The sequence below is a fragment of the Orbicella franksi genome, chromosome 15 (assembly GCF_964199315.1).
Source record: "Orbicella franksi chromosome 15, jaOrbFran1.1, whole genome shotgun sequence".
NCBI classification, from domain to species: Eukaryota; Metazoa; Cnidaria; class Anthozoa; order Scleractinia; family Merulinidae; genus Orbicella; species Orbicella franksi.
This window is the reverse complement of record NC_138159.1, coordinates 16,275,165-16,293,342: the sequence shown is the minus strand read 5'-3', so window position 1 is coordinate 16,293,342 and position 18,178 is coordinate 16,275,165. Positions and strand designations below refer to the sequence as shown.

The 18,178-nt window shown below is 40.7% G+C and overlaps 2 protein-coding genes across 2 annotated transcripts; both read right to left on the bottom strand.

The window, feature by feature from the left end:
• Positions 1-2,931: 2,931 nt before the first annotated feature.
• On the bottom strand, positions 2,932-12,155 carry LOC145469260 (uncharacterized). The gene is made up of 4 exons (XM_081452945.1): positions 11,322-12,155; positions 7,857-8,168; positions 5,740-5,988; positions 2,932-4,221 (listed from the first exon to the last, which is right to left on the bottom strand). The coding sequence occupies exons 1-4, from the start codon at positions 11,656-11,658 to the stop codon at positions 3,896-3,898; spliced, it is 1,224 nt and encodes a 407-aa protein (XP_081309071.1). The 5' UTR covers positions 11,659-12,155; the 3' UTR covers positions 2,932-3,895.
• Positions 12,156-13,198: 1,043 nt separating this feature from the next.
• Positions 13,199-16,982, bottom strand: LOC145470679 (uncharacterized). Its single transcript, XM_081454501.1, has 2 exons — positions 16,469-16,982; positions 13,199-14,155 (listed from the first exon to the last, which is right to left on the bottom strand). Exons 1-2 carry the CDS (start codon positions 16,803-16,805, stop codon positions 13,836-13,838), a joined length of 657 nt encoding a protein of 218 aa, XP_081310627.1. The 5' UTR covers positions 16,806-16,982; the 3' UTR covers positions 13,199-13,835.
• Between the last annotated feature and the right edge of the window lie 1,196 nt (positions 16,983-18,178).

The window sequence follows — 18,178 nt, the reverse complement described above, 5'->3', positions numbered from 1 at the left end:
TTACAAAGCTTACAACTCTTTAAACAAGCACAGCGAATCTTATCTAATGGCCTCCACACAATTGAGGCCACCTTTCTACAACACCATTTTTTTTTTTTTGGTCCTCAGGAGGCCCGCGCCAAAGGACAACAAACATTGAGTCTCGCCTGGCTTGAAAGTCATATACGCCTCATGCCCCGTCCACACTACGCCGTAGAAATTTGAAAACGGAGGTTTCATTCTGAAACGTATCAAACGTTTTCTGCAAAATACGCTGGAGGAATTTAACAACGTAACAATCACCAGTCATTTTGGATTTGTGTTTTAGGAAACTCGGCCAGGGAAATCACGTGATTATCGTGGCGTAATCGTTTTCGAAAGGCTCCGTTCTCAAAATGTTTTCCGTCCACACGAAAACGAAAAGCCGGCGTTTTCCAATTCGTCCGGTTTCGAAAAGCTCCGTTTTCGTGACGGATTAGTGTAGACGGCACGCCTAAACGTAGAAATAAAGCTGCGTTTTCAAATTCCCCTGGCGCAGTGTGGACGAGGCTTCAGTGACTCTCTTAAACTCTTGCATGGCGACTCTCGTCAACCTTCGTGCGTTATCGGGGACTCACGTTCACCCTCGTATATTCCTATCGAATTTGAACCTGCTCAAATTTTTCTAGCGAGTCACGAAGAGTTTTATCCCGTGTTGCCCACACTCGCTGAGAGTTGAAAACAAAAGAGCTCTCGTGTAACTCTCGTGATCAGAAGGCGGCTGTCGTTTCTGTCGTTGTCGTTTGGCCCAGGCTTAAAGAGAGGTTCCACTAAATAAATGATAATCAGGATAATCCTGTTTAAATATCAATGTGTTAATAAGCTTAACAAAGCTAAACACTGCAAAAACGTATTGAATATATAGTGATAACTACGATGCCGTTGGGAGTTTTGCGTTTACAGCTATTTCGGTCAACGTTGTTAGATGAAGGCGTTAAGTCTTCGCGACAAGACCTAACGGTAGTCTGGGTATTTGTCGGAAGTTTGCATGTTGGTGTAGAGGAAATCTACGAATTTGTATCTTTGCTCGTGAAGTATTGGCAAGGATACATTAGATTTTCCACTCATGAGACCATTTTTCTGTAGCTTTTCTTTCACTATTATGAAACGACTTTTAGCTAAAAATTCTAAAATTAAGTGTGGCGACAATAACATTGTTTCCAGAAGTCTGAGGAGAAAGAAAGCTCAAAGCTTTGCGCCGACCTCGTTAATTGAAATAGCTGTATACTGCAACCTTAAACCACTGGCGGAAGTTTAAACCTCATGAAGCCTTGCTCGCAAAACGTCCGGTCACTAACTAAGAGGGTCCAGCATAGGTTTTTTCAATCCTGCATTCCGCCACTGTTTTTAGCTCAATCGCACCATCCCGCCCGGATCGGAATGTTATCTCGATTCCGCCTGGTAAGAGTCGCAGTTCCTCTGTGTAAAGTCTGTAATGTGTAATTTACCTCTTTACATTCCGCATCCCGCCGTCGCTCAGGCTCTTAGGACTATCTCGCATCTCGTCTGTCATAAATAGCAAATCCCGTTCTCACCGAAATTTTTTATCCCGCATCCCGCCATTAAAAGTTCTGTCATCCCGTATTCCGCGTTCATTTTTACTCATCTCTCATTCCGCGAAACCTATGTTGGGCCCCTCAACTGAGTTGTTAAAATGCAAAACCTTTGTAAATAAGAAAAAAATGTAACAAACAATGCTTTCATAGTTCTTGTCATAATTACTACAAAGAGCTACAATTCCGGACAAAAGTAGCTGGGACACTTGAGCTGGATCACGTATCCCCTATCCCCTCTAATCGATGTTGGAAAATGTCGCGTTTTTTTCAACAAAAAGGGAAAAAATCACCTGGTTATGAACATGGTAAGTGGGGGGAGGGGAGAACTTGCTTCGTATCCCAACTTTTTCGTCTGTGGGATTTACCGATTTTTCGTTTTATCAACCATAAATTACAGAAATTTCGAAACTTGGCCAAATGTTGTGGAAATGTGCTTGGAAAGTTTCGAGATAATCCAATTTGTACCAAATGAAAGCTGAATTTTGCGCAAATTCGAACTGAATTCCGGGAGCAAAATTGAATGGAACGTAGACATTTTGGAAAATATAGAGTATATCTGACGACCGAGGTCTTTCTCTCCGGAAATTCCGCAAAACGTTGTTCCATTAGCAACTGGAATTTCCAGAAAGTAAAAGCGGAAGGTTTGGTCGAATTTGAACTCCCACGAAAGAATGATCGGCTTTTACACTCGACTTCCTTATCCTCGACCAAGATATTACAACTTGCACTTTCTTTTCGTTAAAATTATAAAGGTTTTTTTTTTTCGCTTTCTACAGGGAATATTCTTTGCATGGAATTAATTCCATGCAAAGAAGATTCCCTGTAGAAAACGAAAAAAAAAAAGAAAATAGAAAACGAAAATACCGTCGTTACATTTATCGGAGATCATACCAAAAACCATTAACGAATTTGATAGTTTTGATACTATTTCTAAAAGACGTAACTCATTTTATATGTATGAAAACGTATCTACTTTGTTTGATTTCTTTCACTCTGCTGTTATGTTAGGTTAAGTAGCCACAGTAACTTAAGGAGTCTTACTTCAGGGTTAAGGGCTGACTCAAAATTAACTCTGCAAAGTTTAACATTAGAATTAATCTATGGATGAAAGTCTAGCGTAGGCAAGCTGTTGAGCAGTAATTTTATGTGGTACGTTCACCATACTATACAAGATGGTTCTAACGTCTAAGTCTGTGGATGAAACCTTAGTGTGTGACCATTCAAATGAAAGCTATTGAGCAGTACTTTCATGTGGTACTGTTTATTATGCTGTACAAGGTGGTTCTAACGTTTAAGTCTGTGGATTAAACCCTAGTGTGTGACCATTCAAATGAAAGCTATTGAGCAGTACTTTCATGTGGTACTGTTTATTATACTGTGCAAGGTGGTTCTAACAAGTCTAGAGAGAAACCCTAGTGTGTGATCACTCAAATGTAAGCTATTTAGCGTACTTTCATGTGGTACTGTTTATATGCTGTACAAGGTGGTTCTAACTTTTAAGTCTGGGGATGAAACCCTAGTGTGTGACCATTCAAATGTAAGCTATTGAGCGGTACTTTCATATGGTACTGTTCACTACATGTATATGCTGTACAAGGTGGTTCTCACTTTTGCGTTTGGATCAAATACTAGTGTATGACCATTCACATGAAAGCTGTTGAGCCATGCTTTCATACCTGTGACCCAATAGTAGCTAATAGTGTGGCCGGCGCGATTACCTCCCAACTAATATACACGGCATAGTCAATCGAACGTTCGGAAATCGAACTCAATCGAGCCCAATCGAACTCAATCCGTGGATTAAGATCGATTGAATTGAATTGCGCTTATTGGAAGGCGCGCGCTCTTTAGGAACGGGGCGCTTATGTATTTCTGTTTATGAAATAATCAGTGGAATACGGTTGAAGAATAACGAGTAAAATGACTTGACAACTGTAACAAGCGGGGCTTGATAAGTCCAGTTCAATGTCTTTGGTAATATTACGCTCAGATTAGAAAGCGGACTACATCATTCACTCGTCTAATCAGTGTTTACGATATCAATGTCTTTCATGTCACTTTTTCAATGGTGCCTTTTGTTGGAATAGGGGCGCTTATTAGAAAAGGACAATCAATAGGGAGGGCTTGTTAGGAAGGGGACGCTTTTTGGAAGGAGATCGCTAAATCGAATCGTTACGGTATTAAAAGAGAGTGGGCATGTTCTGTTCTCAATCACCTATTTCGTAAAACTCTTATAAGGCAGTTGTAAGGCGGCGCTTGTTGGAAAGAGTGGGCTAAATCGAATCATTACGGTATTAAAAGAGAGTTAGCATGTTCTGTTTTTAATCACCTATTTCGTAGAACACTTCAATGTCAGTAGGAGTGAAATGATAGCCTCCAGTGAAAAACCCACAATAACCAGTTGAATATCCTGATGGAATGGAGTATGTATGGCCGCAATAATTATACGAATTTGAGTTGCCCAAAGCGTTGTTCGATATGTGGATCTCATGACCACTACCAAAAGTGGGTCCGTAGCTGGAGCAGCGATACATTGCGTCATTCCGATTTTGATTTTGAGTCAGCTTGACAGGATTATATCCATCTTTGTTGTAAAGCGAGAACAGGAAAGCTTTACTGGCAGAAGTATAACCGCAACTAGAACCTGAATTGGAAACAAAAGTTTAACAATTCTGAGCATTTCGGTTGAAAAAAGAAACAGATATATACAGAAACAATATTGTATAAAGAGTTCTTTCGGAGAGAACATCCACAGCAACAAAAAAACAGTATTCAGCGAGAGGATCAGATCTGTTGGCAAAAGCGTTTAATTTGCGTTACGCGTGATAGAGCAGTTTTCAATTGTGAGTCGACTGGTAATCAGGAAATTAGTTCTTTTTCCCTACGGTTTGAGATTGGCTGAGTAGTCCAATTGGTAAGCAATTGGTTTAGTTTTACGACACTCAATTGAAAACAGCTCTAACACGAAAGAAGTTAGTGGATTTATATACCCGGTTTATATACCTTCTTGACGTCTGAATTTTCAAATGCATGAAATGAGATCGCGACGTTCTGGGTTACAGCCGGTGAGATAACCGTTTTTGAAGCCGAAGAGGTGTTTTAGTTGAAACAAGACTGATAAGCAAGTGAGACACCCGGAGTCTGACAGAGAGAGGTCGATTTTCTGGAAGCTGTTGATGCTTTACAACAGGACGTAGTATAGAAAATTCTCCGAACTCAGCTTCACTACCCCGATTTTGTGAAATAGGATGCAACTGGGTCTTATTCCGTCAGCATTATCTTTTTGGAAGCCTAGGAAACCAAACGGGCGTATCTAACTACAGCCAACTGCCGTAGTTTGGATCCTCGGCGGTTCTATACAAAGGACAGAGAACAAACATTGGGTACTGGCTTGAACCAATTTCTACTTTTTTTTTTCGTCTTATCAGTGCAGGATATTAAATTACAGTATTTAGAGAGGAAGCCACATCAGCCTTAGCTGGTTTTCATGCGGGTCCTCTATCCTGGTGGAATTGGAATTTGGAGATGTTGGTTTTTGTGGAGGGAGGAAAACCGGAGAACACAAACAACAAACTCAACCCACATATGGCACCGGACCGGAATCGAACCCGAGGCACATAGGTGGGAGGCGAGCGCTCTCACCAATGTGCCATCCCTGCTTCCCAAATAAGCACCTTTATAACAAGCTCCGCGTCATACTTATTAAAACAGGATATAACAGCCGAGACACTGCCCCTTTAAGTCTCAAGTCTTTAAGTCTTAAGGAGACAATAGTTCTAATTGACAATTAGATTATGAGCTCAAGATTTCTTTGAGGTGATAGTTGAGGTCATGATCCAGTTGCTTTACTAGAATTCCTACTGAAATTTCCTTCAAATAATGATTCCAATTATTTCCGGTCTAAGCATTAAACTTCACCCTTTAGAGAATTCGTGCGGACTGAATTGTCAATTTGACATTTGCAGTTGTGTCCACGCGTACTTAACAATTACAAATTTCGAGCATTTTCAATTTAAGAAACTGTAACTGCCATCCTTTTAGTCTTCTCAAAAATTGGATTATCCATTTGTTTCTAGGTGTTCTTTCAAAACTTCGGATAGTGTACAATGGCTCAGCCAATCAGATTACAGCATTTGCATTAGTATACTAGTAGTAGAATGATACTTACTGTGCCAGGACACGTCGGTATATCCACCAAATATGTAACTGCCGTATTTAATGATGGTCACAGTGGGTCCCTTTCCATCACAGTTGCTGTGGAATATCGATGCAGCCGAGCCGTCAGTCTTGGCATGCCAGCAACGCACAAATCGATCACGCCCTGGACTCAGGAGGACTGGGTCTAAGAAGGACAACAACTTCCCCAAGTATTGGTTGTAATCGAGACCGTCGAGAATGACGGACACACTTAGGCCTGGGTAGAGGAAAGAGTATAAAACCGGTATGTTTAAGTATCAAAGTCGTCTTTTTGAGGTTTGCTTAATTCATTAAATCGCCAGAGTGATCAAGATCTAATTTCTCATCACAATACCAATACATTATCAAGCATACAGGTAATGAAAATAGTTGAAATCATCTGCTAAGTGGAGCCGTCTTGATTTACCAGCAAATTCTCAAAACTGTATGGCTCTCAGTAACAGGAATTAACAGTTTGAACTGAAAAGGTTAACAGTGATATGTTCTTTTTCATTTCGTTCATGAATTAAAGGATTGGTTACCTGCATATCAGCAAATATCTCATGGTTCGATTTAGTGACCCGGGCACTTATTTTATACTTTTGGTAACTCAAGGGAGGGTGCTAATTGGAGAGCGGGCGCTTATTAGGGACGGCGCGCTTATTTCTTTCTTTTTCTCTTCAACATAAACATGGAAATGTGATAAGGCATTTCAATGGACAATAACAGTTACTTTTTCACTTGAGAATTGTAACAATAGAGGTTCGCATAACCATAACACCATTTGCCTGTTTAGACCAAGTCGATGCGTTAACTCATACGCTCAAGAAAGAAATGCATTAGTCAATTCCAGCTGTGTCCATGCTGCCCCCCCAACAGGTCTTCCCCCGGGAATTAGGTTATTTTGAAAACAACCTGGAAATGCCGTACGGCTGGAACAAACCAGTTGATCAAATGCCCCGGGGTTATGGCTCAATTTTTTTTTCGTTTCTCATGTTACTTTCAATACAATCAAAGCCAATTCAGGCCAAATTAGAAGTCTTAGCAAGGTCTTTTTTTTAAACTTTAATAGTGAAGAAAAAACACAATATAGGTTATTCCGTAGGATCAGGAGTCTTATTTATGTCCTAATTAGACGCTTTCATTACGAAACTTACTGTATTTGCCGATAAACTGGTCATTAAAAGAAGCGACAATGCTGCATCACAGCCAATAGGAGGAAATGGTCATGAAGGCCGGTAAACATCGAGAAAGCGAAAAAAAAACAAACAAACAAATAAACAAAAGAAAACAAAACAACAGGCTAAGATTTATGTTTCAAGGTCCTTGACCCAGGACATCTGTTGTTTTATGCTCATTGACTATGCTTGAATTATATAATCGCAATGCTGCTATTGGTTAATTGTATGAGCACACATAACCAACTTTTGCATTTTGGCAGGTTTTGTGCTGGGTCAGCCCCCAAAGAACTTTGCCAGGTTTCCTAACCATTTTCCCTTCATTAACTATGGCTGCATGTAAGATGAAAAAGCGAGATGGTCAAATGCCCCAGGGTAATTGTGCAAGGCTGATACCCGACCCCCGGGATTGACATTGTGGAAAAATGCTTCACTGTTGGCCGGGGGGATGGGCACACATGGAATTAACTGATACATTGTTTACTTGTCTAATCAGTCTTTACTATCATCTCTTCGATGTCAATGTCTTCAATATCACTTTCGCAATGAGAGCTCTTGTTGTAAGCCCGGGGAGGGAGGGGGGGAAGACTCCCTTATATGGGCTATATATGTATGTGCTCTGTATGTGCGGCCTGAAAGGGTAGGGTTTTCAGCCGTTTTGGTCATAAATAGGGTATGGTGTTTGCACTCTAGTCTTGAACTGGGTATGTTTTTTAGGAGAAGCTACTTTTTCAGGTCATAAATAGGGTAGGGAAAATCGTGGATTTTGGTCATAAATGGGGTAAGGGTTTGGGGAAGCGGGCCGCACACCCCCACCCAATTTTTCTGGGGGTACCCCCCGGGGTTGTAAGGTGGCGCCTATTGAAAGAGTGCGCTAAATCGAATCATTACGGCATTAAAAGAGTTAGCATGTTCTGTTTTTAATCACCTATTTCGTAGAACACTTCAATGTCAGTAGGAGTGAAATGATAGCCTCCAGTGAAAAACCCACAGTTACCAGTTGAATATCCCGAAGGAACGGAGTATGTATAGCCGCACCGTGTATACGAATTTGAGTTGCTCAAAGCGTTGTCCGATACGTAGATGGCATGAGAACCAAAAGTGGGTCCGTAGCTGGAGCAGTGATACATTGCGTATTGATGATTTTGATACTGAGTCAGCTTGACAGGATTATATCCATCTTTGTTGTAAAGCGAGAACAGGAAAGCTTTACTGGCGGAAGTATAACTGCAACTAGAACCTGAATTGGAAACAAACGTTTTACACTTTCTAAGCATTTCGGTTGAGAAGAAAAACAGAAATAAAGCTACCACATATTATAAAGTAATCTGTAGAACAGAAGAAACAACAACAAAAAGAAAAACAAATTAATAGGCAGCGAGAGGACCGGATCTGTTGGGAAATCCGGATCTGAATTTTCAAATGCGTGAAATGGGATCGCTACCTTTTAGGTGGAAACTCTTTCTATAGTCGAAAAAGTGTTATAGTTGGAGCAAGACGGTTAAGCAAGGGAGAAGTCTGGAGACTGACAGAGAGATATCCTCTTTCTGTAAGCTTTTGGTGGTCTACAACAAGACATCTTATGGAAAATACTCCTAACTCAGATGCACGACCCAGATTTAGTAGAATATGATGCGACTAAGTTTTGTTCTGTCAGCGTCATTGATAAACATCTTATTGGAAGATTGAAAAAAAAAACAAACAAACAAAACAACACTTTATGACTAACCCTGCGGGGAACAGTGAGTTCTGTTTCCCCTCGACCTCAATGTTCTCCTCGGCTTCGCGTCAGGGAACAGAGAGGGTCTCGGAGATACAAAAGTCCCTTTTTCCCTTGGGGGCCAGTCATTAAATGCTTAATGACCAAATTCAGCGTATTCTGGAAAACGAACCGCACAGCCACATGATTTTCGAACTTAACGCTGTCTAGCATAATTATTAGCTATTATTCAGTTTTGAGATAGTTCTGACAGTGCGAGACAAGCATTCATGAAACTGGATTAACCAGAAAATTCATTTTCAATCGACGTTCGAGGCCGTACTGTTGTGGTTGCCAAACCAGAATGGATATGTAATGGTAATATAAGTCGTCAGCACTTCCATAACGTAAGTCCAAATAAATTAGGTTTCCCTTGTTAGTAGATACATAGATACATAACATACATACTCTTTTGCTCATTCGTTTAATTGGTGCGTACGTTCGAACGTCAGGTACCTTCGTACGTTCGTACGTCCGTTCGTCCGTCCGTCTCTTCGTGCCTTCGTCCGTTCGTCCGTTCCGTCTGTCCAACCGTCTTTCCGTTCGTTCGTTCGTTCGTTCGTTCGTTCGTTCGTTTGTTTGTTCGTTCGTTCGTTTGTTTGCTCCTCGGTTCGTTAGTTCGTTCGTTCGTTCGTTCCTTCATACGTTCCTATGTTCGTACATTCGTTCGCTCAGTCAGTCCTCTGGATGCGTACGACCAGAGTAGACTGGTAAGATAGTTCCTTATTTTCACTTCTTTTGTATCTCAATCTCGAATGACTTTTTCGCACTATATGGGTTACAAAAACAAGGAAGTCCCTTTGTCGGCAGTACATGAAGTGCATTGCTCTAATCGAAAGGGGGCAAAGGGGGGAGCGGGGGAATGAATCACGCATCACGATGAATTTTTCCTATTAAATCACACATCACAGATAATTTTTTTCACCAATCACGCATCACGTAAAAAAAGTAAGTACATCGCCAATTTTGCTTTCTCGACCCTAAAAGCGTCGTTAAAAGGAGACATCTGCAGATTCAACCACAGAAATGCATCAGAAAATATTCCAAACATAATTTTCCCCGAAAATGACAATTATAGGCCAAAAGAAGTGGAGTGACACGTACAAGAGACTGGTAGATTCGGTCTGTATCCAGGAGGCTCGGCCTGGATAATCTGGGAGAGTTGGCACCGTCTGTGAACAGGCGATAAAATAGGGCGAGCGAAGCGAGCCTAGCGGGGTGGGATTTTTCCCTCACCAGACAGGCGGGCTAATTCTTCTTTCCTTTGTCTATGACACAATCGGGAGCCTGCTCACAGGCTAAGTTGGCAGAGATTTTGTATACGAATTGAGAAGACGTCTACGCCACCTTTGTCATGCTTTGATATACAGGCAATATTTGTGTCATTACCCCTGCAAATCCTCTTCTGTACGGCAACGTTTTTGTTTGTAAATGACATAACGTGGCTTTTGAATTCAGTTAGGTCTGTATGACGACCTTCATTAAGTGGTTCACAAACTTTTTCTTTGCGTAGCCTCTCACTGTCATCTCGAGCGGCATAAAATGACACCAACCTCTAACGTGTCTTATCTTTTCAGCCGTTTGGGATCCCCCAGATTTGGGACGACATTCTTTCAGACCTTTCATATGATGATTGATTGGCTGATTGATTGATTGATTGATTGATTGATTGATAGCCGGATTCGGATATGGTCTGATGCACTGCCAAAAATGACCCATCGACAAAATAGACGAAATAACAGTGAAGCTCATAGTCCTAGTGCAAAGTTTAACTGTTTTCAATTGACTTATTCCTATTGTGTCACAATTGTTTGGGCCTATAGTGCCATGAAGATTCACGAAGATCAAAGACATTAGAGATCAAGAAAAATGACGAAAAGGACCAGAAAATGGTGTCACATCTGCCACGATTTATTGATCTCTTTTAAGATTCTATTTACTGTTTACTTTGAATGAATGGTATCAGTTGTAGTTCAAAGAACGTTCACTTATGACGGAAATCTAATTGGTAAATCACGCATCACGTGCTTGTAAAATAGCAAATCACGCATCACGTTATGACGTCCTGTCCCGCGTCACGCGGCTAATTTGGTCCAATTCACACGTCACGCTGCTAATTTTGGGGCGATCATAGGTCACGCAAAAACCCTTTGCCACCCTCTGAATTGAGCCACTCTAGCTTGTGAACCCCTTGTCGCCTAATTGAAACCGATAAGTTTGCTCAAGACGAAAGCTAGTCTGCTTTACGCGAGTCGCGCCGCTAGATTAAGTTCTCGCAGCCCTACGCGGGTGTTTGGACAACCAGTCACAATACTTTTAGCTGCCTAGTTGCAAATAAGATCGAAGAGACTCTGCTCGCAGGGTAGCTGCGAAATATCTTCGGAGAAATGGAAGATCTTTCTTATGAATTATGCCAACGGATGCGATTTGAGGTCAATTATGCGAAACAGCAAGTTCGCGTAACATCAAAAACCGTGTTAATATCGGTTCTTGCATTTCTTAAACAAGAAAAGAATAAGACCAATGGTTAAACAAAATAACAAAAATTGAGTTTTTGCGCTCTTTTACTGAGATAATAAAGGACGTTTTTATCAAGCTCTGCTCCTGGTGATAGTTAGGTCTTAAGATACTTACTGCGCCAAGACACGTCAGTGTATCCACCAAATATGTATTGGCCAACTCTAATGATGGTCACTGTGGGTCCCTTTCCATCACAGTTGCTGTGGAATGTGGACGCAGCTGAGCCGTCTGTCCTTGCATGCCAGCACCGAACAAAGTAACTCCGCGATACGCTCGGAAGAGCTGGATCTAAGTAAGTTATCAGCTTCCCCAAGTATTTGTTGTGATCGAGGCCGCCAAGAATTGCAGATGTTGCGAGGCCGCCTGGGTACGAGAGACAAAAGGTCAAAGTAACTACAGTCGCACTGCTGGTTTTCATTGTCATGCCATCAATAATAAAGATTTTAACCATTCAATAAATTAAGTCAAGAATCTGAGATATGATAGATTATTGATTTATAAACCACAAAAACTTGTGGTCTATTGCTTAAATATACAACCTCGCAAAGATTTAGATCTGTTTGTTTCTTCATCCCTGTGTTATTCGAGAAATATTTCTCTCAAATTTGCAGATAGAGCTTTGTGTGGAGACGCCATGTTGGTGTCGCCAATAAAGTAACTATCAGTTTTTATAATTTCTGATTACGACAACGTCACACAAAAATCGGCAATCTCTTCAACTGTCTTTTTCAGTTTCCCTATGAAATCGAGCTTATCTGTTAATCCGCGTTTTTATGATAATATCGATTTTACTAAAAATACATCATGCCAAACTATTACCCCAAACCACAAAATGATGCAAATTTTTCATCCATTTGACCAAGGAAAGTAATGGTCGGCAAAAAACTGATTCAAAGTCCGTTTAAGCCAAGCCAATTGACCTTCACAGTCCTTGAGGAAGATAGCACCATCTTGCCCGCTCGGGTAACCAATCAGCGCAGGATGTTGTTAATCTTGCTCGCTCAAGGAGTTAGCCATATAATAAAAAGTATTAAAGTCGTTTTATTTGGTTTGCTCAAACTCTTCTTTATATCTTGAGAGTGATCAAGATCTAATTTCTCATCACAATGCCAGTACATTATCAAGTAAACAGGTTATGACAAAACAGAAAATTATCATCCAAGTGAAACTGTCCTGATCTACCTTCAAACTCTTTGAATTGGCATTAAAAGAACTGTGTGGCTCTCAGTAAGAAGAATTAACATTTTGAACTGAAAAGGTTAACAGTGATATGTTCTTTTTCATATATCGTTCATCAATTAAACGATTGATTATTTGCATAACAGGAAATATGTAACTATAAAACACTGCGACAATATGGAAAACGTAAAACCATTTTGGTTTAAAAACAACAACGACGTTTCGACGTTCGCTTGACGTCATTATCAAGTCAACTGAGTGAATAAAAGGGGTACAAATGTAAATATAAACTGAGAATTCCTTAGAGACACGAATGCAAAGAAAACATGATACAAAAATTCTAAAAAGTGCTAAAATATATATAATATAATCTGTTCTTCTACGAAGCAAATAATTCATGCTTCGATTTTAGTGACCCGGGCGCTTATTTCATACTTTTGGTAACTCAAGGGAGGGTGCTAATTTAAGAGCGGGCGCTTATTAGTGACGGCGCGCTTATTTCTTTCTTTTTCTCTTCAACATAAACATGGAAATGTGATAAGGCATTTCAATGGACAATAGCTGGTTTTCACATGACGTCACTAAAATTCGAACTACAAAACTATTGATCTTCCTGAGATTTTACTTAAATGATGTATAAGACCAGCTGAAGACTAATATTCATACAAATTTTCGCTCCGAATGGGTTCTTGGTTTTGTGATACACTACGCTTGAATTTCTAAGCTTTTGCGTCACGCGGCATTTATATGACGGCCTAGAGAGCTGTCATAATGGTTAAAAAAGTGACTTATTTCGTGGAACTTAGCTTGGCTATCTGAACAGTTCATGTCTTAGAAAAAGTATTATTTTAATGTCTAGCAGTATTCAGTACGAAACTTACCGTATCGACAATGCCGCATGTAAGGTGAAAAAGCGCGATGGTCAAATGCCCTGGGGTAATTGTGTAAGGCTGATGCCCGACACCCGGAATTGACACAGGGGGAAAATGCTCCACTCTTTCCCGGGGGAATGGGTACATATGGAATTAACTGATGCATTATTTACTTGTCTAATCAGTCTTTACTATCATCTCTTCGATGCCAATGTCTTCAATGTGACTTTCGCAATGAGGGCACTTCTTGTAAGTCCGGGGAGGAGGGGGAGACTCCCTTTTATGGGTTATATAGGTATGTGCGGCCTGAAAGGGTAGGGTTTTTAGCCTTTCTGATCATAAATAGGGTATGGTGTTTGCACTCTAGTCTTGAACTAGGTATTCTTTTTAGAAGAAGCTACTTTTTCAGGTCATAAATAGGGTAGGAAAAATCGCGGATTTTGGTCATAAATAGGGTAAGGGTTTAGGGAAGCGCGCCACACACCCCCACCCAATTTTTCTCCCCCGGGGGTTGTAAGGTAAGGTTTATTGGAAACGAATCATTACCGCATTAAAAGAGAGTTAGCATGTTCTGTTTTTAATCACCTATTTCGTAGAACACCTCAATGTCAGTAGGAGTGAACCCATAGCCTCCGGTGAAAAACCCACAGTTACCAGTTGAATATCCCGAAGGAACGGAGTATGTATAGCCGCACCGTGTATGCGAATTCGAGTTGCTCAAAGCGTTGTCCGATATGTATATGTCATGGCCATTACCAAAACTGGGTCCGCGGTTGGAGCAGCGATACATTGCGTATTGTTGATTTTGATACTGAGTCAACTTGACAGGATTATATCCATCTTTGTTGTAAAGCGAGAACAGGAAAGCTTTACTGGCTGTGGAGTAACTGCAAGAACCTGAAAAGAAAGCAAAAGTTTTACAAATTCTAAGTATTTCGGTTGGAAAAAAAAAAACAGAAATAAAGCTATCATATACTATAAAGTAATCTTTAGAAGAAGAGAAACAACAAAAATAAAGAAATAAAGAAATAAATCAATCAAATAAATAGGCAGCGAGAGGATCGAATCTGCTGGCAACGGCTTTAAGCGTGATATACCGTGGTGACGCCTGAATTTTCAAATGCGTGAAATGGGATCGCGACGTTCTAGGTGGAAACTCTTTCTATAGTCGAAAAAGTGTTTTAGTTTGAGCAAGACTGATAAGCAAGGGAGACGTCTGGAGACTGACAGAGAGATCATCTTTCTGGAAGCTTTTGGTGGTATACAACAGGACATCTTATGGAAAATATTTCTAACTCAGATTCACGACTCAGGTTAGGTAGAATAGGATGCAACTAAGTTTTGTTCTGTCAGCATCATTGTCGGTTAAACATTGTCTTATTGTAAGCCTGAAAAAAACAAAAGTGCCTTTAAAGCCCCGTCCGGTTTCATTTGTAACCGCATCTTTTTCGATACGGTTACGCCTTCCGTTTAAAAGGCGACGATGGAATAATAAATGAAACCGCATCTTTCTAAAACGCTGTCGAAAGTGGAGCGTTTTGAAAACGATACGGTTTCATGTGCCGTGTAAACGGGGGTAACCGTGTCTTTTTGAAAACTGCTTCCGTTTGGCGCGAAAATATCACACTGTATCGCTTGATGTACGGACTCCCAATCGACATTTTTTGCACTTTTAGCGACTTTTTATTCGTTCGTTATTCTCAAAAGAAGCTCCACCTCGTCGTCAGTCCAAACCAAATTACTGACATCTTTACACTTCGCCACCTCTGAAACAAAATGGCGACGCTTCAAGGTATAATCGTCTCCAGATCTCTGGCAACAAAACATGTCGCGGCCATGACGTAACAGCCAAAAAGGCGGACAAATCGTTTTCGTGTGAAGGCTTCGAAACCGTATACTTTTTGATATGGTTTTGAAAGGAAATAGCCGTGTCGATTTGAAACCGCGTTCGTGTAAACTTAGCCTAAGTTTAGCAATGCAATTGCTGTGCACGTACGTTATAAATCTTGGTACATTTCTTTGCCATTCTTTGCAAAATAAGAACGTGAAATGATCAAATTCAGGTTAGTCTGGAGAACGTGAACCACACAGCCACATGATTTTTCAAATTTCTTATTCGAAATTAACGCTGCCTCGCAGTATTATTCAGTTTTGAGATAGTTCTGCCAGTAAGAGACAACCTTAAGTATAACTGATTTAACCCGAGTTTCGTAGGTAAAATGTAAATTTGTTTTTCAATCGACAGTTCGAGGCCGTGCTGCTATGGTTGCTAAAACTCGCTATTTACTCTATTTGAACTCGCTACGCTAGCTTTCTGAAGAGTGCTACCATAAGTCCTCGCCATTTCCTTAAGGTAAGGTAAGTTCAATTAAGTTAGTTGTCTAGATGCTTTTAGACACGTTAGTAAAGTTCGTTCGTTTCTCCGCTCAGTCAGTCCTCTGGACGCGCCGACCAGAGCAGACTGGTAAGATAGTAATTAGAATGTTACTTGACTTGACCTTTCCCTAAGTTTCGCTAAATTTCTTAATTTCCAAATGCCGTCTCATATCCATAAAGCAAAATTCCAGAAAATTGAGAAAAACCAAGAGAATCGTTCTTAATTTTTACTTCTTTTGTACCTCAATCTCGAATGACTTTTCGAAATACTTGGTAGTTACAAAAGCAAAGAAGTCTCTTTGTTGACGCTACATGAAGTGCATTGCTCTGATCGATTTACTCATTCTGAATTGAGCCACTCTAGCTTGGGAACTTTTCGTCGCCTAATTGAAACCGAAAAAGTTTGCCCAAGACGAGAGCTAGTCTGCTTTACACGACTCAGGGCCACTAGATCGGGTTCTCGCAGCCCTACGCGGGTGTGTAGACGAACAATCACGATACTTTTAGCTGCAAATGAGATCGAAGCGACTGTGCTCGCAGGGTAGCTGCGAAAGATCTTCAGAGAAATCGAGGATTTTCCCTATGAATTAAGCAACCGGATGCGATTTGAGGTCGATTATGCGAAACAGCAAAGTCGCGCAACATCAAAAATCGTGTTAATATCGGTTCCAAAGCTGAAATACGTACATGTACAGGTATTTCTTAAACAAGAAAAGAGTAAGACCAATGGTTAAACAAAAGTTAAAATTGAGGGTTTTTTTTTGGCCCTATTACAAGATAATGGAGCAAGGTTTTGTCAAGCTCCTGGTGATAGTTAGGTCTTATGATACTTACTGTGCCAGGACACGTCAGTGTATCCACCAAATATGTATTGGCCAACTCTAATGATGGTCACTGTGGGTCCCTTTCCATCACAGTTGCTGTGGAATGTGGACGCAGCTGAGCCCTCTGTCCTTGCATGCCAGCACCGTACAAAGTAACTCCGCGATACGCTCGGAAGAGCTGGATCTAAGTAAGTTATCAGCTTCCCCAAGTATTTGTTGTGATCGAGGCCGCCAAGAATTGCAGATGTTGCGAGGCCGCCTGGGTACGAGAGACAAAAGGTCAAAGCAACTACAGTCGCACTGCTGGTTTTCACTGTCATGCCATCAATAATAAAGATTTTAACCATTCAATAAATTAAGTCAAGAATCTGAGATATGATAGATTATTGATTTATAAACCACAAAAACTTGTGGTCTATTGCTTAAATATACAACCTCGCAAAGATTTAGATCTGTTTGTTTCTTCATCCCTGTGTTATTCGAGAAATATTTCTCTCAAATTTGCAGATAGAGCTTTGTGTGGAGACGCCATGTTGGTGTCGCCAATAAAGTAGCTATCAGTTTTTATAATTTCTGATTACGACAACGTCACACAAAAATCGGCAATCTCTTCAACTGTCTTTTTCAGTTTCCCTATGAAATCGAGCTTATCTGTTAGCTTTGGCTTGTGGCCGATATAACGCGCACTCTGATTGGCTAAGAGCGAAATCTGAGCGGTCATTATGCAGCCGTAATGGCCACGGGCCGATTACGGATTATGCAAATTAGGAAGAGCCCGGCTCGGAAAATTCAAGCGCATTGAAAGGATGAAAGCCGATTAAAAACAGTAAGAGAAGTAAATTTAATTCCGAGTAGCTAGAAGTTTAGGGATTTTTCCTTAATAAAATTTATATAGAAGTCGTTTTTGACTTACCAGCCGGTAACCTTGGCGGGCGCTAGTGAAAACAAATCAAAGTTTGCCGAGTCTTAAGTAAAGCTAAAATCGCTAAGTGAAAAACACCATCGGCTGATCTGTCATGCATCCTGAGCAGAACACCACGAAGAAACTTATAAGTTATCATCTTAGTCACAACAATTACCGAAATATTGAACTCCGTCACAGTTCTCATCAAATAGATTCCCTCTCTTTAACACAACCAAGTGTAAATCAACTTCCAGGATCATCAGATGTCAACAATCGGGCGGTTTCTGTCGGTAGCAGTGTTTCTGATAACTGCAGGAAGTTTTAGACGTTCACAAGGCTTGAAAAGTTAATCCATAAATCCCACAATGAAGAAGGCGAAGATATGTCGTCGAAAGCGAATGCGAAGATCGAGTTATTTTAAGCAGTGCATTCTGAAGCATTAGTATTTTGTTTCACCGAAAGGCCGTTGGTTTGGACTATTTTGAAGCACTTTCTGTCTTTTCCATGTGCGTTGACGTTTCGCCACAAAAGTTGGAAAAACTCTCCCATCAAGTTGTGGCACCACAATACTAAAATACCTTTTTGAGGCTGGGACAATCATTTTTCCCGTAAGGAAATGTGTACTTTCAACGGAAGACGTGACAGTGGTGAAGTTCACTGACTGTGTAGTTTTGCCCTGGGTTTGAGACGATGAATGAATCGGTAAACGCGCGCATCGCCGGATGTAAATTGACGACTTCCGCTCGAATAATTTTTTCTTTTCTTTAATTCATGAGCCATATAACAAACAACTTAATAACCTCGACCGTTCGGTCG

Coding starts and splice junctions, on each gene's coding strand:
- LOC145469260 (XM_081452945.1), bottom strand. CDS start 11,658: ATGGTTAAAATCTTTATTATTGATGGCATGACAATGAAAACCAGCAGT. Junction 5,989..7,856: donor TGAAGTGTTCTACGAAATAG/GTGATTAAAAAC, acceptor TCCTCTACCCAG/GCCTAAGTGTGTCCGTCATT. Junction 4,222..5,739: donor CGACGTGTCCTGGCACAGTA/AGTATCATTCTA, acceptor TTGTTTCCAATT/CAGGTTCTAGTTGCGGTTAT.
- LOC145470679 (XM_081454501.1), bottom strand. CDS start 16,805: ATGGTTAAAATCTTTATTATTGATGGCATGACAGTGAAAACCAGCAGT. Junction 14,156..16,468: donor CACTGACGTGTCCTGGCACA/GTAAGTATCATA, acceptor CTTTCTTTTCAG/GTTCTTGCAGTTACTCCACA.